The 24,397-nt window shown below is 41.3% G+C and overlaps 1 protein-coding gene across 1 annotated transcript in view; it reads right to left on the reverse strand.

The window, feature by feature from the left end:
• EXOC4 (exocyst complex component 4) overlaps positions 1-24,397 on the reverse strand; it is a 675,663-nt gene that overhangs the window by 181,900 nt on the left and 469,366 nt on the right. The window contains exon 11 of the mRNA XM_084896566.1: positions 20,923-21,142. Coding sequence (XP_084752692.1) covers positions 20,923-21,142 — 220 coding nt within the window. The remainder of the gene's footprint in view (positions 1-20,922; positions 21,143-24,397) is intronic.

Raw genomic sequence — 24,397 nt, forward strand, 5'->3', positions numbered from 1 at the left:
CAATGTGCCTCTATAAAAAGCAAAATTAGCCAGTCAGAGAAAGATAAGCATTGCATGATTTCACTCATGTTTGGAATCTATACTAATATTAGTCTAGGTGGTCATCACAACCTCATGCATCATGCCCTAATGTCATCACAAGATGGCCATCACAAGATGGCTGTCAAAAGATGGCTGTGCAAACAGCGGATGCGGGGCCAGGTGGAGGAGGCAGGTTACGGCAGGCGAGGGCAGTTGTGTGTGATCAGGCTGGCAGGTAAGCAGTTAGGCTTCAATAAGGCTGGCAGAGGAGTGGTTAGGGGGTGACCAGGCTGGCAGGCAGAAGCAGTTAGGGGCAATCAGGCAGGTAGGCAGGCAAGCAGTTAGGAGCCAGTGGTCCCGGATTGTGAGAGGGATGTCCGACTGCTGGTTTAGGCCCAATCCCAGCAACTGGACATCCCCTGAAGGGTCCCATATTAGAGAAGGTGCAGGCCAGGCTGAGGGACAGCCCCCCATTCATGAATTTTGTGCACCAGGACTGCAGTCTAATGAAAAAATGAACTGATAAACAAAATAGATCCAGAGACACAGAAGCATGAAACAGACTATGGAATCTCAGAGGGAAGGCAGGGGAGTGTGGGTGGGTGGAAAGAGAGCAAGCAAAGACCTTGTATGCATATATGCATAACCTATGGACACAGGCAATAGGGCGGTGAAGCCCTGGGGCGGGGTGGGGGGTGTGGTTGAACTAGAAAGTGTCAATAGAGAACATTTTTAATACTTGCAACAATAAAGGTTTTAAAAAAATAATAATAAAAACAAAAAATACCTCCCTGGTGATTAACATGAATATTAACATATTTGAAACATTGATCTAAAGAACACAGTCTGAAAGATAAATAAAAAGATCATAAAAGAATTTTGCTTATTGTTATATTATTACTAGACAACAAAAGAAAGGGCTGCTTGCAAAAATTTTAATAAAGAGGGAAAAGGAAACATATTATAAGTTGGAAAGCCTTAGTATTGTATATAAAGAGCAGAGTTTTCTAGCATTGATTTACACTCCTAGAGAGAACAGACATGTGTAAACTATGCTACCCCAGATGGCTAGGAGGCTTTCATAAAAGAACCATTACTGCAGGTCTAGTCCCCATATCACTCGCCCTAGTGCAAAAACAACAAGTAAATAAGAAATAAATTTGCCAGTTTCAACCAAGTCCATTTGGTTGTCATATTCATTTCCTTTTTAAATACTCTATTTCCCCTGCATAACAGGAAAATTGTTTTTCCAATAAGGCAAATGGTTTATGATTTGCTCCCTGAAAATAAATCTGTTATAAAACCCACTCTAAATCTCTATTTTCTCATGAGGTATTTGTGTTCCATTTGTAACAAGGACACACTGTCATTTTGGGTTTACTTTATCCCACACTATCGGCTCTGGCAGAGATGAACAGCATTTTTCCTCCTAAAGTTATAAGACCTCATCTACGCTTGTGATTATATTTACTATCTTTAAATTCTTGAGTTGGCAAGTTTTGCCATATCAAACTAGACATCTCCAAAGAGAAAAGAATAAAATATAAAGCAGCAGAGGAAACATTTTGTGAGCTTGCTTTCCAGCCAATGGCAGACTCATGAAAAACACGTTATAATCACAATCTTCACTGAAAAACCCCAGCTTTGCGAACTCGCAAAAAGACGTCAGGCAGTAATTTGAGAAGAAAGTTATTACTCTCTTGATAACAACTTTCAGTGCTCAGATTTTGTTGCCTTCTGCTCCCAAGCACACCCTGCTTTGGCCCCAAGGGATGTTAAGGTAGAAAGCACACTGAAGAAAAATGTTTAAGAGCTGTCAGACCAGACCAGGTTTGATTTCAGAGGTGACAAACTGATGTCTCTCACAGAAAATTTATAACTTACCCCACCCCTTCCTCTCCCAATGAGACCTGACAAAGAAGGAATGTGGTCACTCCTTATGCTCTTTTCTCACAGCATCTCGGACTGTTACAGATGAAAGATCATTGGAAGAGGCCCAATAGCCTTTGAACAGAGATGAGAAACTGAGGCCACGGAGGTTAAGGAGACTGTCCACCGCCACATCACGAGCTGGTAGCAAATCACCAAGCCGTGCACTGCTATGGCACGGTGTTCTCATTTCATTTCAATCTTGGCACTTCTAACGTTCGGTCCAGGCCTGGGCCACAGCAGCCTCTCAGAAACTGCTTGGCTGAATGCAGATCTCTGAATTCCAGCTCAAAGTTTCTCCCACTGCACCACGCTTGTTCGTGTTTAACAATGGATTAATCTCTCTTTTATCTTCAAAAGAATCAGAAGTCACATTTCAAATTATGCTTTTACATAGGTATAATTAAATCTTTAAAAGGTGGGATGGCAAAGAAATTAGAGGCTAGAGCATAACAGACGTTTTACAACCCGAGGATGCCAACAGCCGGCAGCCCACCCCACCCCGCCCACCTTCCCCCACAGTATAATGGCAATTATATTCCAGGGTGAATAATATAATTATCTAAATGAAACCAGGAAGGGGGAAAAAAAAAAGCATACAACATAAAAGGATTAGCTGCTCAAGGACTTGAGTTGGGGGAGGCGGGAGGATGGATTCTGCCTGACAATTTCATAAAGTAGCCATCAATTATTTAAATCATTGTGACTTTTCAGACAGCATGCTGGACCGCAAGGGAAAAAGCACTGTGCAATTTTGAAAACATAAATTAGGAGAGAGATGCTTGCTATTTGCTTTTGGAGTGAAATCTGCTCTGCCTCCCGCATGTCTCCACCCTGGGGATCAAGCCCACAACCCGGGCATGTGCCCTGACCTGGAATGGAACAGTGACCTCCTGGTTCATAGGTCGATGCTCAACCACTGAGCCACACTGGCCAGGGGAAAATGTATTTTCTATTAGGTCGGATATGGTTCTTGTCCTTAGATGAACATTCTTTGTTTTAGCTTTCTAGGTGCACTGGTGCTGCTAAAACCCAATGTAAATAAATTACTCAGTACATGCAAGGCAGCTAATTGCAAATAGTGCTGCAGGTAAAGTAGAACCAGAACCATGGCAGCAGGAGAGAGGCCTGGATTTTGTTCCTGGAGCTGCCGCTTCCTCACACTGTCACCTCAGGCATGACACTTAACGTGCTGAGCGTGACTTCAGCAAGAATTGGAATAAGATTCCAACTCTGAAATTCGATTGAAGTCCAGTGTTGAGATGACAGAGAATGCCAACAGTAGCTGGGCAAATTCAGACTATAGGCTTAACTATACACAATCAGACTTATTAAACAGAGTTATGACTTATAAAGAATATTTGTCCCATTTTTATGAGCTTGGTTACAACATTCCTTGACTGCTAAGTTATATTTCTGCAATGTGAGTAAACCAGCCTGTTCCTATATGCCAAGGACCTGAAATAAGAACGGAAGTAGAATTTTAAAAAGCCTAAAATTTTTGCCAGTACTTAGGTATTTGCATAGATCTAAGCTGGTTCTAAAGCAATTGATTATTTTACCCAAGTTACAGGTTTGCGATTGATTAGTATTCATGGGGTGAATATGTCAGTAGTTTCATGAGCCAATTAGCTAGGTTTTCCCTAGACAACACCAGATATATCTAGTTGAGAAAGAGTAAAATTAGCTTTTAATCCAGTCACTTATGATTATTACTATAAAGCTACTCCATAAAAAATGCAGACATTATAAATATATAACTAATCACATAAATATTTAACTAATGCATTTTAGACAAATATATGAACTATAGCAAGATTTTTAAAAATATAGCTACCCAGGGACTAATTAAAAACATTCACCAACTAAATTATAACATTATAATTAGAACTTATTTCTGATTTTTTTTGTTTGTTTGTTTTTCACCTAAAGAAATCTTTAATTTGCTCTTATTTATGTTTTATACATCCAACAGTTCCTGATCACTTATAGCTTACACATTCTTGCCATGCTGGGTGTAAGAGAAAGTTCTCTCTGCACTGATTGTGTGGTCCATCTGCCTATACTTAGACCCTGTTACTTCCTCAACAAACAGAGGACTTGCTCATTCAGTGGGGCCTCTGAGCTTGTGTTATATTTTCCTAATATGCAGGTCACTGTACATTCTAGCTGAATGTATGTACCATGCCCTGTGCATGCGTCTCCCAGGCATTAAGCACAATTTCCTTCTCTCTTTCACCTTCTTCACCCTTGACTAGTGTAGAAGTCAGGCTCCAGTTGACCCAGCCATTTAAAAATAAATAATATGTTTTCATTGATTTTAGAGAGCAAGTAAGAGAGAGGGAGAGGGAGAGACATCGATATGGGCTGGCTTCCATATGCACCCTGATGAGGGATCAAACCTACAATCTGGGCATGTGCCCTGTCTAGAAATAAAGCCGGTGACCTTTCAATGCATGGTATGACATTCAACCAAGTGAACCACCCAGCGAGGGCACACTCAGCCATTTAACACTCAAAAGTGTGCAAGGAAGAAACAAGAGGCCTCTTTTAAAAAAAAAATCTTTATTGTTGAGATTATTACAATAATCTTTTCCCCCAGAGCTCCCCTCCACCCGGTTCCGACCCCAATCCCGACCCTTGCCACCCTATTATCTGTGTCCATAGATACTACATACATGCATATAAGATCTTTGTCTAATCTCTTCCCACACTCCCTTACTCCCCCTTCCCTCTAAAAATCATCAGTTTCATGCCCCTATTCTATTCCATTCATCAGTTTATTCTGTTCATCAGATTTTTTGATTCACTTGTTGATATGGGTAGATATGTATTTGTTATCACTTTGTTGTTCATAATTTTTTATCTTTACCTTTTTCCTCATCTTCCTCTTCTTAAAGAATACCTTTCAGCATTTCATATAATACTGGTTTGGTGGTGATAAACTCTTTTAGCTTTTTCTTGTCTGTGAAGCTCTTTATCTGACCTTCAATTCTAAATGATAGCTTTGCTGGGTAGAGTATTCTTACTTGTAGGTTCTTGCATCACTATTCATCACAGCACAGTTTCTGTTGAAAAATCAGCTGACAGTTGTATGGGTACTCCCTTGTAGGTAACTGTTTTCTCTTGCTGCTTTTAAGATTCTCTCTTTGTCTTTTGCCCTTGGAATTTTGATTATGGTGTGTCTTGGTGTGGTTCTTTTTAGATTCCTCTCGTATGGGGTTCTCTACGCTTCCCGGACTTTTAAGTCTTTTTTTCACCAGGTAGGGGAAGTTTTCTGTCATAATTTCTTCAAATAGGTTTTCAATATCTTGCTCTCTCTCTTTTTCTAGCACCTTCATAATTCAATGACAAAACCATCCAACTGAATGGCAAATGTATAAAACTACCTTCTGGAAAGCAGTGGGAGAAAAAGATGCCAACCGAAGTAGTTTTGGAAGTTAGTAGAGTCCTTAAAACTAATGGCCAAAGACACTGCACACAAGGACTAAGCCCTTTTGATAAAGGCATTTCCTACAAGCCTATGGATTATCAATTCTGATGTTGTTACACATGTTGCTGGAATTGAACAACTGTACATGTGCTGAAATTGAACAGATATCCATGTGTTGGCATTGAACAGTTATACATGTGCTGGAATTGAACTAGTAAGTAAATGATGGCTAAGATGGAAGCCAGGGATCCTCAAAGATGGCGACCAGTAGGAAGATAGGGAGGGAGAGTGAGGGAGTGATAGAGGTGTGTGTGGACATGTGGGGGTTTGTGTGTGTGAGTGAAATAGGGACAGTTAGACCCTGCAGTTCCTACAGGGGGCTTCCAATCTGGGAAGTCTTAGATGGCAAAACCCCGTGGCTGCTACAAACACTCTGGGGAGGACACCAGTGGCACAGAGACCACGCCATCTTGAAGAACAGAACTGCTTGATACTAGAATGCTAGCCTTGCCACCACCCAGTCTGGTCTCGGAAGCAAACCAGGACACTACAGCCACTCTGGTAGAAGACCTGCCATCACAGCAGCAGACTAAGGGACACCAACACTCCAGGTACTCGGCTGCAGATTTCTGAACTCATCAACTCCACCAACCAGACAGGCCTTGGGACTACCCAGGACCCAGCAGCAGCTTCAGCCAAAATCCTCCTACCCTAGCTGCAGACCCCCATGTAAAACATACATGGTGTCAAAATAAGCCACAGGAAAATCATTTGGGCAAAAAATGAAAAAGGATCAAAAGTCAAATTTATAGAAAAGATTCCTGTGTTAGCTTTTGGTCAAGAATATGTTTGTATATTTTCAGAAAACAACTCCAAGACCATGTGGATTTTCCTGTGACAGAGAGGAATTGACAGGAGTGTTCCAGCCATGAAGTCAGAAGAGAAACAGTCCAAAGATTGAAGACGCTGACGATGCCTTGCCATACTAGCAGTCAGCAGCTGTACGTCACTGCAGGCTGCTCAGGACCAAACCAGAGAGGGTTGGACCTGCATTACCACCATTTGTCTCCCATCCAGAACTGAAATATAATTGTTGACATGTTCACATAAGGAACTGTTTGACATAGAAATTGGGACTCAAAAGAACTGTTGGCCCAGAAATAAACTCACTATAGACTGATTCATTCATTTGCCTCTCAGCATAAACATTATTGCTTGTCTCATTTTTCGTTCTTATAAGTGTATTTCTAGTATCACATGCGCTCACTCATCTAAGGGAAATGATGAACAACATAGAGTGATGAACAAGAACAGCATCGATCAAATTGTCGGACCTCAGAGGGAAGGTAGGGGAGGGCGGAGATAAGGGGGAGAGATCAACCAAAGGACTTGTGTACATGCATATGAGCCTAACCAGTGGTCACAGACAACAGGGGGGTGGGGTCATGCATGGGGAGGGGTTTGGGATGGGAATGGGGGGGGATGAAGACAAATATGTGATACTCTAATCAACAAAGTAATTTAAATAAATAAATAAATAAATAAAATGTAACCAGAAAAAGAAAAAAAAGAAAAAAAATGGAAGCCAGGTGTTTCATTGTTAAAGAGGGAGGTTATAGATATTGTAATGCATTAGAGTTGGAGACATCAGTATGAATTCATTTTTAGTTTAATAAATAGGTACAAATAGCTACATATAAGAAATATGTACAGATATGAATATATACCAGCATTAGCATATGCACATTATTTCCTCTATCAGCTGAGAGGACCTTAGAGGTAGTAACAAGCATAGCCAGTCCAAGCTCCTAGTTACAACTCTTCTCCAGTAACAGGAACTGAGTCCCTTGGAAAAATGGCTGTTTCTAGGACTGGGTAGAAAATATACAGATACACTTTGGAGCATCTAGTAGGGCCATAAAATTGGTGCTAAAAATCACCAAGATCAGGTCACAGGATATAGGAGTGCCAAGTGATACACCTCCCAACTGCCAAAGTTGGAACCATCTGAGCAAAAAAATAAAGTAGTAGTGGATTGTAAGCCATTGTGAACAATAAAAATCCAAGAGTCCCTATTGGCAAAGAGAAATGAGTGAATAAATATAAAATGGGAGAAGAAACACATCTCTCATGCAGAAGCAATCTACATAACTTACGTACATTCTCTGCTGTCAGGGAAGCGGGGCCTACCTGCCCACCCCGAAGTGTGTGGGCCCTGCACAGCTGCTCCTCCCACAGAGCAAGCTACAGAGAGAGGGAGCCAAAGATTAGCTTTGCAGTGGAGAAAGCTGACACATGCTGCCCCAGCCAGGGGTCAAGGTCAACAATGACAGTGATGTGACCTATAGGCAGCGTGCACACCTGATGTGATGTGATGAGAATGGCACTATATTCCTGGGATTTTCCTCCATAAAACTCATACCCAGATCAAATAATGAGAAAAACAGCAGACAAACGCATATTGTAGGACATCCTACCACACACCTAATCCACTCCCAAGGTCATTCAAAAAATGGGAAAAATCTGGGAATGCTTACATCCAAGAGGAATCTAAGGAGACAAGACAACTAAATGCAATGTGGTATGCTGGGTGGATCCTGGAACAGAATAAACACCTCAGGTGAAAAACCAATCAAGGGGAAATCTGAATACAGCATGAGAGTTAATAAACAAAAATGTATGAATATTGGTCATCAATTGTAATAAACGAACCACACTAATATCAGATGCCAATAATAGGAAAACCTGTGCCCAGTGTATGGGGACTCGCTGTATTATCTTTGTAATTTTTCTGTAACTTTAAAACTTCTGAAATTAAAAAAAAAAAAAGTATATTTAAAAAGAAAGTCAAACATTTAATGTTTCTTTCCTAGGTAAACAAGACAGGTTCACTTCTACACAGCCTGCCCAACTGTGTAAGCCAAAGGCCACTCATTAACAGATTGCTGACATTTTCCCTTTTATTCAATCAACAAACGAGTGCCTACTATGTGTCAGAGGTTTCTTTTGGCTCTGATGCGAAACTCTGAAAGAAGTGAAGAAAAGGGGACACTTCTTATTGGAGAAATAAGAAGTTAACCTGCAGCAGCCTCTGCCTGGGTGGGCTGCTCATCTGGCAAACCCTGGGAAGCCACGGACAAACACAGCAAGGTCACCAGGCTCTTCTGCAAGCACCTGATAGCCAGCCTTGACCTTGGAATGACCAAGGGGAGAATAAATTAAAAAGCACTTTGTGGAATAAAAAGGAAGAAGCAATTAAGCTCCCGCTGTTGAAATAGGGCACAGAGAAGCAGTGTGTGGGGAGAGGTGCTGAATGGCACTAATTTAAGGGCAACTATCGGAGTTTGACTTTGTAGCTATTTGCAAGTGAATACACAGGGTATTCTGGACTCCGAAGATATGACCATCCATCAGGGGAATAGCTGTAACTAGGGAGGAAAAAGCAGATACAAATGAATAAGAAAAAGAAAGGGAAGTTGGAAGCATAGACGGTGGTTTTTTTGTGGTTTTTTTTTTTTTCCTCTCTCCTCAAAAGACTATTTTCAATATGCACAATCCAAAAAGGACATAATGACACAGATAACCTGTTAATGAGCTCGCTGCTTGCCACGTGTTCCCCTAAGCAGGACTTTAACGGACAGTTCCTGTGTACAGGAAAGGCAATAAATGAGGTACAGCTTAATCTTTACACAAATGTGACCCTTTGGCAGGCCGACGGCGGCTGTGTGGCCAGAGGTGATGGAGAGCCCCATTCAGTCCTCGCCTGGAGGCTCAGAGAGGAAACCCGAAGAAGATCTATGAGCACAGTACTCATCCCAGAAAGTAAGCCTGTCTGGTGTGTTTGGCCAATGATGACAATTGATCAAAAGCCTTACTTTAAATGCTGAGCGGAGCAGATCTTAGGCAGCCATGAGGTCACGCCAAGCTTCGGGCTGGAGAGAAACATTCGCAGGGAACTGCCTCCCCTCCGGAACTGGATTACTGGTCCCTGCCTGCCTGGCCTCTCCGGCCCCTGTTCTCTGCCCTCTAATCTGTGAACTGTCAGAGCCCACTCACCCTTCAAAGAGCATCCATTGGAGGCAGCCACGTCCCGCACCCCCCCAATGCTGTACCTCCTCCCACTTCAAAGTAAACTATTCAAAACTGAAGACTTTCTGGAGAGTTCTGTGCCCCAAACCTTATTTCTCACTCTCCATTTGTTCCTCCACTCATCCAGGCTAACCCCATTCTCTCAGCACACCTTCTGTGTATTTGATATGTTACATCCATATTTTGGGTCCCTGTCCCGTCTCATTTCTCCATCCCTACACATTGAACAAAGCCCAGTTCAGAACCTGCCTCTTGTCTAGAATCTCTCTTTTCTTAAATCTCCTCATTTCTTAAACTGCATTTCTTCTGATTTCCTAATTAAATGGGCAAATCCCGAGAAACAGGAATTCTTCTTTAAATTTCTTCTTTATCTCCACATGTCCTTGTCTAGTGATAGTACAAAGTAGGTATTTAGTAAGTCAATATTTATCTTTTAGTTGTATTGGAATTTCAACCATGACAATTGCTCATCTGTGTCGTGTCCCTCTCGCTATAGCAGATGCATCAGACTTAGCATGTGCGCTAAGATAAAGTGTCTGAGGAGAACAGGATCCTCACACAGCATGAAGAAAAGCAGCTGCTTTATTTGAACAGTTAATCTTAAAGGGCCATTTAACTTTCAAACTGAGAGTTTTGTTTCTCTCTCTCCATTTTCTCACTAGAACATCTCTAAGCCGGAGCTGCAACATCCAGACAGGACAAAAACCACTTATGATAAGAACCTCAAAAACGCCCAAGAACAGCAGTTCTCTGTCTGCGCTCATCCAGCTCCGAGCAGTCATTTCACCAGGTCAGCAGTCCCGCTGCTCCCAGGAGTGATAACTATCATTTGCTCAGCTGTCGAGCCAGCCTTTCCTCTCTTCTTGGTATCTTTTGTTGGGACGTTCTTCCTCTTCTCTAGCATTTAAGGAAAAGAAATAAATCTGAAGATGCCTTTGTTAGCAAGTAAAGTCAAGTACATTTAGGCAAAGGCGATTCTAGAGATCTGAGCAACAGAGTGTTAATGCAGTTGGGTCCCTGTCAGCAGATCTATCACTACCTGTCAAGTCACTACCTTCTCTCCTGCGGCTCCACCAAGGAGGGGCCCAGGTAGGATGCAGACAGACAGCAGCCAATCAAGGTCTCAACATGCTCACCCCACATGAGCCCTGTTTCTTAGTACAGTCGAGATGGTCACCAGTGGGCCTACCTTTTCTGAGAGCAAAAGTCAATTCAGAGGCCTCGTTGAAACCTAGGCTTGTCCCTGTGCTGACATTCTGAAATGGCCGGCTGCTCACACGTTTCCTAGTACCCATCAGAGCTGGTAAACAAGTGTCACTACTGAGATTACTTCCTCTCTCAGGAGTCCCTCGTGACTCTCCACCTGCCTGGGTAAAGCCCTCCATTCCAGCTGCTGCTTCTTAAACTGACCCTAAACAGACATATTAAGTGAATTCTTGAAAAGTTGCATCTAATTCAAAATCTGTTCCAAAGACATTATGAAAGACGAAGGACATTTAGTATTATAATTGACTTCAAAAGACACAAACTCTGAGGTCATTAATGGTTATATGATGTAGGAGGCTGGTTACAGATGACTTTCTGTGACAAAAGAAAAACATTTCTTCCTTTTTAGCTCCTCTGTACTTATTCCAAAAGCTTAGCTGACTACACTGTACAGAAGTTAGTATGTAACACACACACACACACACACACACACACACACACACACACGGTGGAGCAAAAGTAGGTTTACAGTTATTTGTGTATATAATACAACAATGAATAAATAATAATATAAGAATAAACTGTTTTGCCCTAACTGGTTTGGCTCAGTGGATAGAGCATCGGCTTGCGGACTGAAGGATTCCAGGTTCGATTCCAGTCAAGGGCGTGTACCTTGGTTGTGGGCACATCCCCAGTTAGGGAGTGTGCAAGAAGCAGCTGATTGATGTTTCTCTCTCATCAATGTTTCTATTTCTCTATCCCTCTCCCTTCCTCTCTGTAAAGAATCAATAAGATATATTAAAAAAAAAATAAACTGTTTCATGTATCATAACTATAAACCTACCTTTGTCCCACCCTGTATGTACAGAAAGGGTGTTACCAAAGATGAATACATACACGTTGAATAATTATAAAGACAGTGCTTATTAATATACATCTCATTTTTATAATTGAGTTATCAGTTATTAAAGAGACTATACACTTTTGGGGACACCCCGCATATATAAGTTTTTCTCTCTCCTTGCTATGCAGAAAGCTACATATAGAAATGTAGTTAACCAGGACCTACTCTAAGAAAAGCAGCCAACCAGAAAAGATCCTATTTCTTTTTCATCCAGAAATAAAAATATAAAGATATTTGTAGAATTCAGGTTGATCTATTGTGTGCCTATTCTTCCTGTATGAAAACTCATCTCTCACCTGCTCATGTCACAGCCTCCTTCCCCAACAGCCTGCAGACCTGCTCCTTGGCAGTGATACACCAACAGAGGTACTACTTACAGATTGGTCACAAGCATTGGGCCCATTTGCTGTTCTCTGACCCTTATTTAAAGGAAACCTTTGAATGGATACTTTTAGAAACTGGACATTCTTTTAATAAAGCAACTACTTTCCCACTTAATTCATTTCTCTTTATGTCCAGATTTTCTTTCTTTTTTTTTTTAAAAATATATTTTATTGATTTAAAATAAAGAGAGGAAGGGAGAGAGATAGCAAGTTAGAAACATCTATGAGAGAGACTCATCGATCAGCTGCCTCTTGCACACCCCCTACTGGGGATATGCCGGCAACCAAGGTACATGCCTTTGACCGGAATCGAACCCGGGACCCTTCGGTCCCCAAGCCGACGCTCTATCCACTGAGCTAAACTGGTTTCGGCTATGTCCAGATTTTCTAAGAAAGATATTAAAAACCTATAAATACCACCAAGGGAAAGAGGTTAGGGAATGTTGGAAATTCATATCTGGGATGGCTAGTGAAGAATCAAGATAACCAAGTTTGTTCACTCTGAAACAAATACAGCAAAGTATTCATTATAGGATCTAGATGGTGACTGGTATTCACTGAAAAATTTTCTTCACCCTTTTTAGGTATTAAAATATTTTTGAAATCTAGAAAAATATTGCCAGATTCTTACCCTGGTTACCTAATCATGGTTATCTAAACAAACTTGGTAAACACCAGTGCAGCCAGTGAATGGGAAACACTGGCCATGTCTGCAGGTGTTTTCTTAGCACCCCTCCCTTTAATGCTAGTGGTTTCCTAAGCGACGTGATCACATGGGCAGGTGGACTAATAGCAGCAGCTATAAAACAACTCGAGATGCAGAGCAGTTCATAAGGCACTGCTGAACACATGGTTCCACACACTTTTCTCTTTGGTCTGTGAGGGAGTTGATCCAGCATCACTTTTGCTTTACAGATCAGGGGTGGGAAACTTTTTTCTGCCAAGGGCCATTTGGATATTTTTCACATCATTCGTGGGCCATACAAAATAATCAACTTAAACGTTAGCCTGGTATATTTGGTCAAACATTTAATTAACTCACCCCTGATGCCTTGGCAGGGCCAGACAAAATGATCTCATGGGCCTTATATGGCCCCTGGGCCTCAATTTCCACTCCTGTTATAAAGGAAATGAAGCTCAGGGCAGTTAAGTGGCTTGGGCTTGCCTATTGTCACTAAGTTGACTAGGAGACCAGACCCCTGTTTTGAATGCTTTTCCTACCAGGCCACAATGAAATTTGCATCAGTTCTTTTTCTGAAAGGCTATAAAGAATCACAACAGAAATTCTACAAACATTAAAATGTATTGACCCAGTAGCAGAATTAATAATACAAAGATAACAACTAAATAAAACAATTTGAAGATGGATATCAATGTTATAAAATCCCCAAAGCCCCATCAGTCAAGAAATAGTATATTTTCTCGACTATCTCAGCAGTAAGAGCAGGTGAGTGCGGAAAGCCACGATGACAACACAACCAAGACAGGATGAGGGCATTTTCTCCTTCACCTTCCTGGGTAAGCCCGGTGTGGTCACCAGGGGATGGTAATTTGAGGCCCCAACTTGTCATGGAGAGGCCAAACAATATCAGCAGTGAGAAAAATAAAACAATAAGAGTAAAATTCAAAGAAAATCAAAATGCAAACTGTGGTATTTCTTTAGGTCTAGATAGACACTAAAAGTAGATCCTAACACATCTTGATTCTAAGAATTATTTTAGTACATTGAGACCATTAGCATCTCCTCTCAGAGCTATGGAGGGACTGTGGGGGGAGGGGGAATAAATTGATCAGCTCTGTTTTAAACTTAATGATTTGCATCATGACTTCCAGAGCCCCTTCAAATGCATTAATCTTGTTACGCTAATAAAAGCTAAATCTGTTCTGGACCACACAGTGGAATGGCAACAACTGGCCGTGATGCAAATATCCCTCAAATGCCACATTCTTCATATTACTATAACCTGATGTGATAAAAACAATATGCTATTGCTGCTGGCCACACTTCCTTGGGACAGCAGCAAGAAGAGGGGCAGTACCTCATCTCAGCCGGAGAGAGAACAGGTTTAGGCATCAGTGTAATTATCTCTAGCTAATCATCATGCTGTAAGCAGATGTGTCTACCAACCTTTAAGGAGGTTTAACCCCTGCTCCAGCAATCACTCGGCCTATTCAACATTCATCTGGAACCTTGTTGATGCCTAGACATTAGACTATCCTGGGCGTGTTGCCTAACACTGCTTCCTGCCAGAGGGCATTGAAGGCAAATATAGCAAATGGAATATATTGTATTCTATTCTATATAACTTGCTTCCAATTATTAGCTATAGTAGGTTAAACAGTGCCTGCCCCCAAATAAATCCCCACACAGGCCCTCAGTGTGACCCTTCTAGGAAGCAGGGTCTTTGCAGATGTAATTAAGGACTGAGATGAGATCATACTGGCCTAGGGTAGGCCCTAAATCCAATGACAGTGGCCTTGTAAAAGCCAGAAAAGGACACATGGACACACAGGTGAGAAGACCAGGTTACAGTGGAGGTAGATCAGAGTCCTGCTGCCAGAAGCCAAGAATTGCCAGGATGACCAGAGGTGGACGAGGTAAGGAAGGGTTCTCCCCTAGAGCTTTTGGGGGAATGTGGCCCCTAGAAATTTAGTATGAGAACTGGAGGATGTATCTCCACTCTTTAAGCCACCAAGGTTGCTGCAATTTGTATGGCAGCCCTAGGAAATGAACGCACTGGCTTCATTGGTCATTAACCCTGCACGCTGCTAATAAATAGTCTGCAGATAAACACCAGGAACAGAGAAAAGAGGTGACACAGCATAATCTCGCTGCCACACAGGGCAGTGCGAGGCCGGAGGCAGAGGCTACCAGGTGGGTACCAGTGTACAGAGAACTGGAGTGGGTAGATAGCGCGGTGGCACTGAGAGGAGACAGGCTGAAATGTGGGCAGTGATAGCGGGGTGGGGGCACTCTCCTCAGGAGCCAGAAGTCTGTGCAGGTGAGAGGTAAGGAGCAGGCAGGGAACATGTATTGGAGCAGCCAATGCTGGGACCCACCTGCGAGGTGCAGAGGGAAGGAGACATGGTTTACTCATCATTCCAACTGATTGTGAGAAGTGACCCCTGTGCTCCTGTGGTACATTCACTATTCTTGAGTTATAAGAAGGAAACAGGTGCAGAGAGGCTAGCAATTTGGCCCTGGCCACAAAGTTTTCAACTGAAATGTTGGCATTTAAAGCCATCTCTATCTGCTTTGAAGGCTTAGGTACCCAACTTGGTTCAAGGATCAGCGAGTCCACTCATAGAAACCCAACCGAATTAAAGAATGCCTGGACTATAATTTTCATATGCTTCCTCTTGGGCAGTAATTGATCCTCTGGCAAAGACAGATCCAGGCCAGTGGCAGTCATCCTGGCTGCACCTTACAAAACTCGGGCCCCCTTCTCTGGGATGGGATCAGAGCAGTAATGCTGCAGGAAGCTCTGGGCTATTCTACCAGGCACTGCTGTTGAGACTCACTGTCTAAACCCTCAGGTACCAGGGGACAGTGCGACTGGCTAAGGAAGAGAGTGTGGTGTTTGTGGGCTGATTATAATCACTTCACTCCTCAGAGGGAACCTGACCATTACTGGGGCATCGAGGAAAATGAAAGTATGCTTTAAATCTTTTGAGAGATCACCTACCAGTTTTACTTGCTTAACTTATGGTTGGTTGGTTTCTTCCCTCCCTCCCCCCCACCCCCAAGAATTTGAGCCTATGCATTAGAAAGCCACCTCTGCACGCGCCAGGAAACGTAGGCTCATCCTGTATTTGGAAAGAACTTTGCAAAATTCAGCGATGTGGTAGACTAGGAAGCAGCTTCTGCTGCCACAGTAAATATTGTTTTTACATTTCTGGGCCTGTATGAAACAAAGCTGAATCATGTAAGTGACTATTGTTCTCCAAGCTAAAAGCGCACAGCGTGAGGTTCCATTTCCAAACCACCAGCTGGGTGTGAGGGTATTATATAAGGCAAAGCTTCTAGAACTTTACTCTCCATCAAAGTCACCTGAGAGGCTGATTAGAGCAAGGCTTTCTGGACACCGACCCAGAGTGGAGTGAGGTGGACTTGCATCTCTCCTGGCTCGGGTGATGCTGATGTTGACAGTCCCTGGACCACATTTGGTGCTACCCTGCCACAGCCACTCTTCTCCAACTCTAACGTGCATGCCATTATTCTGGTGAGGCCATACACATGCAGATTCCAACTCAGAGGTCTGACATTCTTGTCCACAGACCCCCTCTAGGTAGCAAAGGTAAAGCATATTCCATCAGTGGGGAGGGAGAAAACTCGTACTTTTGTTCAAGCATTCAGATGCCCATGCAGCATTGTGACAGGTAAACGGTAAAAACCTTAAGCATGAGCGCCCTGGCCCTTTTTTGGATGGAGACACTAAGGAAGTAATAAATTTAATGACGCCTCCAAACCAATAGCAAGTAGGGAACTGAGTGGCTGTTTCCTGGGTCTCAGGCGTGAGCCATTTGTAGACTCGTAGACAGATAAGGCATGAGAGGGCATTCACTTCAATTGACTGTTTCTTTAGCTCCATGTCCGAAGGCTAGGGGCTCTGACTCAGGAGAAATGAGGAATGCCTCTTAAGAAATTACCTCATTTGGAAGCATCAGGCTTTGCCATGCACCACGTGGAAGCCATTTTTTAAAAAGTGGAATCTCAGAAGGTGAGAGCATGAGGTATATTCAATCCTGCCTTCAGGCAGATAGCATCTGAGGCTTGAGAACGCTGACATTTTAATGTAAGCATTGCCAATAATCTTCAACCCAAGACCACAAATCTTACACCACGAGGAGAAAGCATGCACACACATGTCCTTGTCCCAATGAAGCCGCCAATAATTCGTTCCTTGTCACTCATTCATGCATTTATTCAATAGTGAGCATCTTGGTAGCAGACACTGTTCCAGAACTGGGAATTTAGGAGAGAACCACCTGCAACTAATATCTGAGCCTCACTTTGGGCACAAAGGCCAGAGATGGCTGCTTCTATGCTTTCTCTTCTCTGTGAGACAATATAGGAAAAAGGGGTTTAGAGCATTGTGACCCTAACTATGGTGAGAGCCCAGCCCCCATCTGCTATAAAATAAATAGAAATAATTTACTAGAAAAAAAGAAATTAAAAAAATACCACACAAAGATATACAAAACACAAGTCCCAATTTTTATTTTAAGAGTCAACAGACAGTGATAATTGCTTTAAGGGTGGGGCTCTAAAGGCTTATTTTCAGTTCTGTGGTCCCGGGCAGATGGGGATCCAACAGCTGGCAAACAAGCTTGCTCCAGGCTCAGTTTTGGGAGAACTAATTCCGAGTGAGGCCTCCAGGGTTAGGTACCTGGGTTTGCATTACAGTCCTAGCACTTGCTAGCTATGTGACCAAGGGCAAGCTATTGAATTCCACTGTTTCTTAGTTTCCTCCCCACAAAGCTGTTGCTCATACACAGAAAACACAAGTAAAAACATAAAGCCCTCCGAACAGTGTCTGGCTCACAGTAATTGCTATTCAAGTGTTAGCTGTGATCATTACTACTGTCTACAACTATTACTATTATTATTGCTTCTATTACTGATGGTACTGTGCATCATTGTGGGCCAACACTTAAACAGTTGTTTCACCTATAAAGTGGTGCTTATAATCTCGTCCCTTCTATTGCTTCCTTCCCTTCTATGAATTCGGTGCCAAGAAAGTGAAATCACCATGTGAAGGCACACCATCACACATGGAAACTGTCCCTACAATGGACTCTCTGTTGTGCCAAGATGCCATTCCAGAGGGAACGGCAGTGTCCAGGGTCCTTGCACCTCATCACTGGTGACAGCAGTCCTCAGGCACCATGAGACCCAGCTGGGCTGGTGCTGCCTGATGCTAGGCAACCAAACAACAGTCTAATAGAGGGAGCGACTTTGAAGGACATTTTAAAACTTCATGTCATTGAATGCTTCACCCACCTGCATTTTTTCACACATGCACAGATTTCCCTGAGCTCCCTTCTTGACAGCTGTTTTGGAAACTCAGTTTAAAATTTTCAGAATTATTTCTTACTTTTTCTTCAGATTCGTCACCTACAATTGGCTAGAGATCACAATATCCAGGTGACATAGAAACCCATTTGAGAAATATTGAAACTTGAGCTTGGTAAATTTTGTTAGAAAACAATTTACAGTCATTTTAAAGCAAGACAAAAGCTCAAGATCCGAAAGGAAAATAACCATCACTCCACATCCTTCCTAAATAGCCTAAGTCTGAGACTATGAAACAAATTTATTGATATGGTCTAATGATTTTGCATTCTCATAAAATAAAAATTTTATGAAGAAAGAGAGGGCAACAAAACAACCAAACAAGAAAGCTGTTTTGGCTGTAAAAACAAATTTGGAGATTACTAATGTGAATGGCCTAGTTTCAAGACTCACCCACTACCACATTGTGACTAGGTCAAAGAGAGAATAGATCAAGTTGGAGTTCTGATCTGGCCTCAGAATGAATGGAGTTACTGATTTAAAGAAAGAGAGGAAAAACCACACAACATTCAAGAGGCATAGCCACATGTGCAAAGGGCTGGTGATGAGGTTGGTTGGGATTTGACAAGCACATGGGAGACCTGCCCAGAAATGTAATTTAGGTGTGGCCCTGACATGGCCCAGATAGCAGTCAATTAGTTATGATTTGAATGTGTCTTTGCCACTCAAGCTGAAAACAGTAACATTTAATAAGCCAGCATCTTTAGTTCACAGACTCACTATGTGGCCCTTGCTGGGAATGTCATTTACGTTCAGTACACCAAACACACTGAAGGTGCTCTGTGCAGCAGAGAGCATGGCACCGTAGGGACACAGATGCTGAGAGGTGTCCTGACAGAGAGGGAGTTAATGTCAAACAACAACAAAAAATATAAACAAGTCTGTATCAGTCTCTATTTCTTATCTTTTCCCCCAACTTTGCAATTATTTATGAATCTCAAAACTTATTCTCTGTGTCTATCCACCTCTCTTCCCTCCATCTATCCATGCTTGTATGCATTCATTCAGTAAATTATTTATTGAGTGCATTCCTGCTGCCTGGTACTGTATTAGGCTTTCAGAACTTGCATTCTAGTTGGAAAAGACAAAAAAAAAATCAACAAGTTATAAAATAAGTGAAATAATAATTACAGTTGTTGTGTTAAGTAGGGGAAAACAATCAAAGTGTTAAAATAGTGACTAGCTGGGGAAAGCTATTTGGGATCCTGACAAAAAAGAGAATTCCATTCAGATGATTCAAATGAAGAAATATTAAGGAGGAGATACTGCCAGGGGTGTGGACAGCACTGACAGAAGCAACAAGAGCTGTCTTGGTACCAGAAACTAGCAATGGCAGAGAGCTGCAATCAAGGGGACGTTGAAGAAAGGGTGTAGTCAGAGTCCACTGAGGGCAGCAGCTCTGGAGGAAGTGTCACTGGGCAGGACTGTTGCTGAGGGATATACCCACAGCCAGCACCATGATCCAGCATGGAGAGGAAGGAGATAAGATATAACCCAACTCCTTCTCCTCTCAGCCTCCTACCTGCTGCTAGTGCTTCCTATCGGTACAACCTGATCCTTAGTCCCCTGGCAAGGGAGTGCTGGGGATACCCACAGAGTTTGACTTTAGTGCTGCAAATGGATTGGGGACATGAATGGAGGAGAGGAGAATGGAGAATAACCAGAGAAGGGACCCACTTAGGTGGAACAGTCAGGAAAAGCTTCTCCTTGGAGGTGACATTTGAACTGAGACTCAAGGAGGAGAAGGTCCCAGCCCTGCACAGAGCCAGTAGAAGAGTCATCCAACCTCTGTGGTCCTCCCTTCTCTGCCAGGCTCAGTACACATCCCTCACCAGGAACCATCTCACACAGACCCCGAGAATCTGAATGAACCCACTCCTCGGTGTGATGCTATAACTCAAGTTCTGGGAGAAGCAAATGTCGCTACTCAATTTTCTCAACACCATTATAAAAAGAGAATGCTCCTATCTAGGACGCGGCCTATGAAAGGCTCAGCATTGCTATCAATTCTATGTGCACAAAGGAAAACTCAAGAAAGCTCTACACAAAGGCGGGCAAAGGCAGCCATTAAAGCAACTGTAGCTTCCTTCCACTGGTACAACTTCTCTTTGAAGAGGGAGAGCCTTCCACATTTGGAGATATCCTCATATCATGCAACTTGTGTAAGAAATGAAGAAACACTTTTCTCTCTTAAGTGAAAAACACCAGGAAGATTCAATTCAATTACAAGTGTAACAGCAATCAATGTATAGCCGTAATTTAAACTCGTACTATTTTCTTTTAGTCTTATATTTGTCTTTATGTCCCTGAATAAAATGGATACAAAATAAATACCTCAAGTCTATGAATCCACATATCTACTGAGAAATTATTTTATGTCTGCTGCCCAGAAACCATTTCTTTATATAGTTATAGTAGAAGTTTCAATATTAACAAGACCGTCTCTTAAAGGAAATGATATGACTTTGAAAAGCCAGTTTGCTGGTAGGTTCAAATTCACTGTGAGCTGGCCAAGTCCTTAGCAGCTTCTGCCCTCCTATGGATGAGTACAGGGGGTTTCGGTGGCATCTGTTAGACAGGGTGATTTCCTTCCTGTAAGTACCATCAAGGGCAAATTCCAGGCAAATAAGGAGGCCTTGCCTGAATGTTAATGAGATGTATGTTTTACCATATTAAAGCTATCCACATTTTTCTTAAAGATCTTATGGAATTTCCATTATCTTTATATTAGTCCTAAATGTCCTTATTGCCTATTTAATTTATTTCCTCTTGTTTAGTCCCTGGTGAATATAAAAACAGATGGCAATTCTTCTTTAAGTTGAGACTCTCCTGAAGGCCATGAGAACTGTTGACAAACATTAAGTTCAAAGCATATCCTTACCTGCAGCAGAGGGCGCTGCACCCCCAACACCTTCATGGTGTCCGCGTTGGCCAGGATCTTCAAGGGGTCAGATGTTTTCGTGACTCCTTCAATCTCCTTGTTGATCTCAGCCAAGACTTGATTGAGAAAGATGTTTTTGATGTACACAGTGAGAAACTCTCGAAGAGGACACTGTTTGGCTGGCCCAAGTCCCAAGGCATGCTCAATTTCCTGAATAAACCTGGAAGCCAAACAGTAAATGGTTGTTTAATGTATCAGAAAGATAGTTACAGAAATATGACAAAACCCACATGGGTATCTCTGGACTTTGGCTATTTTCATGGAAGGAATCAGGGAAATTCCCATACTTATTATTATTTTTTAAAATTCCCAGAATTCTTAACAAGAACAGGTCATCACTCCATATATATATATATATATATATATATATATATATATATATATATATATAGTATATACATACACACACACACATACACACACACACACAGGCTTTAATATATACATATATCTCATCTTTCTCTATATAACTATCCATCTTTTAAAATGTTATTTCACTAATTAAATAGAAATAGGATGAAATAGAAAATGACTTCTAAACTGGGATGAAAAAAAAGAGATGCACAGAATATTTTTATTAATTCAAGAACTAAATAAGACTATAAGAAGCAAAGGAAAGCACAATCAAAGAAAAATAATTATGATGCAAATTTAGAAGTACACCCCAAACACTACGTATTTCTCATTGAGATTTTTATATGTGTAGATAGAAATGTGTGTGTGTGTGTGTGTGTGTGTGTGAGAGAGAGAGAGAGAGAGAGAGAGGTGATGATAAATGAGTTAGGAGATTACAAAGTGAAAAGGATGGGAGGTGGGGACAAAGAAGGACTTCAGCCTCATTTGTAATTATCTATTTCCTTTACTAAAATACTTAAAGCATATATAAAGTATTGTTAGTAACTGCCAAAGCTAGGAGATGAGTGTGCAGTTGTCTGTCATATTTCTCTTTTACTTTTCCATACTGTCAGTTCCTGCTTTACATGTTTCTGGTATCTACAAATTTAAGTTATTACAGTTTAGTTAATGCCTGTCCTCCAAAACCAAGATTCACATTCCAGTTAACAGTGTTTTAACTGTGAGCAGTGGCATAAAGTATAAACTCCGAGGCTAGCTCTTCAGGTCAGATACCTCTATGAGAATAACGGATGTTCACTATGATCAGTGATCAATCATCTCCAAGTGTAATGGTGACTGATCATGCACATTTGTTATTCAGTTCATGTACAGACAATAAAGTGTGTCCTCTGTTCCTTGTCTCCCAGTGATATGCCCATGTGATATTTTACAAAGGATAATTAAGAGGGAATTGGCCAAAAATGGTCAAAATATAGAAAAAAACTAAAAATGGTAACAGTGGGAGTGAAGTTTGAATTCAATGTAAATAGATTTATAGAAGCAATAATTGACCATGGGAATGTTCCCTCATATTGCCCCCGTTTGAGAGGCAAATGCAGCCGGAGTGAAGGTGAACTTGATCTAAATAAATGAGGAAAGTGGTTATGACAAAAGGGATGAAGGTGGCCCAGAAGAGATATGCCAGCCAAAAATCTCACATTACAAGAACTTTTTGAGATATTTCATGACACTGAAAATCAAAGAATAAAATACTGTTACACCTCAAAGTATCTTACCAATACTTTGAGGTGTAACATTTCCCCAATGCATAGGAAAGATGTTTACTGTGTATCATAAGGTATACAACACAAAGAAGGTAAACAACACCAAGAAGGTGCAAGCATTTTTTCAAACTACTCTGGACAAGATTTTAAGAAAGAAATTAAATGTTTCTAATGCCAAATGGACTAAATACATTGTTAGTTTTCTTATTTTTTCATGTCTGAATACATTTATGACAGTAAATGAGTTTTCAATGTGTTGATAAAATGTGTAAACTCATGAAATCACTGTGATTTCCCCACTGACTAAGACTCTGCATGGTAATGTTTACAGTTCCACAATGCTATGCAAAGCAGGGCTACCTTGCACTTACCAACTTTCTAAAAGAAAAAAAAGAAAAGAAAAAGGAAAAAGGAAAAGTGAAATGAAATCAAATGAAATAAAGACAACAAAATGAATGAGTAACTGGGAAGATATATTTGCAACCTATATCACAGATGACAGCTAGGGGAAAACAAACAAATTTGTAAAAAAAATGACCAAGGGCACAAAAATACAGTTTACAGAAAAAGGAAAATAGTGGTCAGTAAACATAAGAAAATATTCTTAACTCCATTCACAATGAGAAGAAAGGGAAGTAAACTACACCGAGATGCCATTTTGGCCAAATTCCAAATGTCTGAAAAGACACTCTATTGGCCTAAGTGTGGGGAAAGAATCATTCTCTATAATGTTGATGGGAGTGAAAAAGTACAACCCTTATGAAAGGCATGATCACTCACCATTACAAATGTACCTCTCTTTGACCCAGAAATCTGACTTTTGAAAAATTTTCAGGATAGCTGAACATGATTACATAGGCCAGTGTTGCATTATTCCAATGGCAAAAGACTGGAAACAACAACAAAAAATCTATCAATCAGTGATTCATCAAATCTACCAAGGTATCCTTACACTGGAATACCATGCAGCAACCTCAACCCTTCAAACATGGAAGCTGTGGAGGCACTAACATTAAAAGGCCTCCAGGATATAGTAAGTGAGGAAAAGAGCAAGTTGTAAAGCAATTTGTGTTTGGTAGTATTTATTACACTGACTTTTGTGAAATAACTATATATCCTCATTTGTTTATTTTTTTTATAAAGACACCCTGGGAAGTCTCATAATAAAACTAAAACTGCCCAGCTGGTATGGCTCAGTGGTTGAGTGTCAACCTATGAACCAGGAGCCTTCAGGTTAGATTCCCGGTCAGGGCACATGCCTGTGTTACAGGCTCAGTCCCCAATGGGGGACATTCAGGAGGTAGCTGACCGATGATTCCCTTTCTCATTGATATGTCTATCTCTCTCTCTCCCTCTCCCTCCCTCTCTGAAATCAATAAAAATATATTTTAATATTTAAAGAGTAAAACTGAGTACCTGTAGGAAGCAGGGATAGGGGTAGGGTCTGGAAGAGGAGTGGGAATAAGACTTTTCAGTTATGAGTTTTTTGAATCATATAATTTTAAAAACCATGAATGTATTAACTGCTCAAATAAATTTAAATTAGAAAACAAAAATCACCTACACAAGTCAGAGACTTTATTTCATAAACTGCTTTCTAATTAGATCACATTTACAGTTTGGCGTGTACATGTCCCTTCAGTTTAGCTGTTTAACCTCTAAAGCATTTCCTTCACTTAATAAATAAATAAATCATGGTTCATTGTGCATATCAGCAGTTATACACTCTATTATCTCCCAGGTGTGCATGTGTGGTGGGGGAAGGAGTGAGCACACACAGGACTATCATGAGGAAA

Source organism: Pipistrellus hanaki (genome assembly GCF_964339955.1).
Source record: "Pipistrellus hanaki genome assembly, chromosome: 10".
Classification (NCBI taxonomy): domain Eukaryota; kingdom Metazoa; phylum Chordata; class Mammalia; order Chiroptera; family Vespertilionidae; genus Pipistrellus; species Pipistrellus hanaki.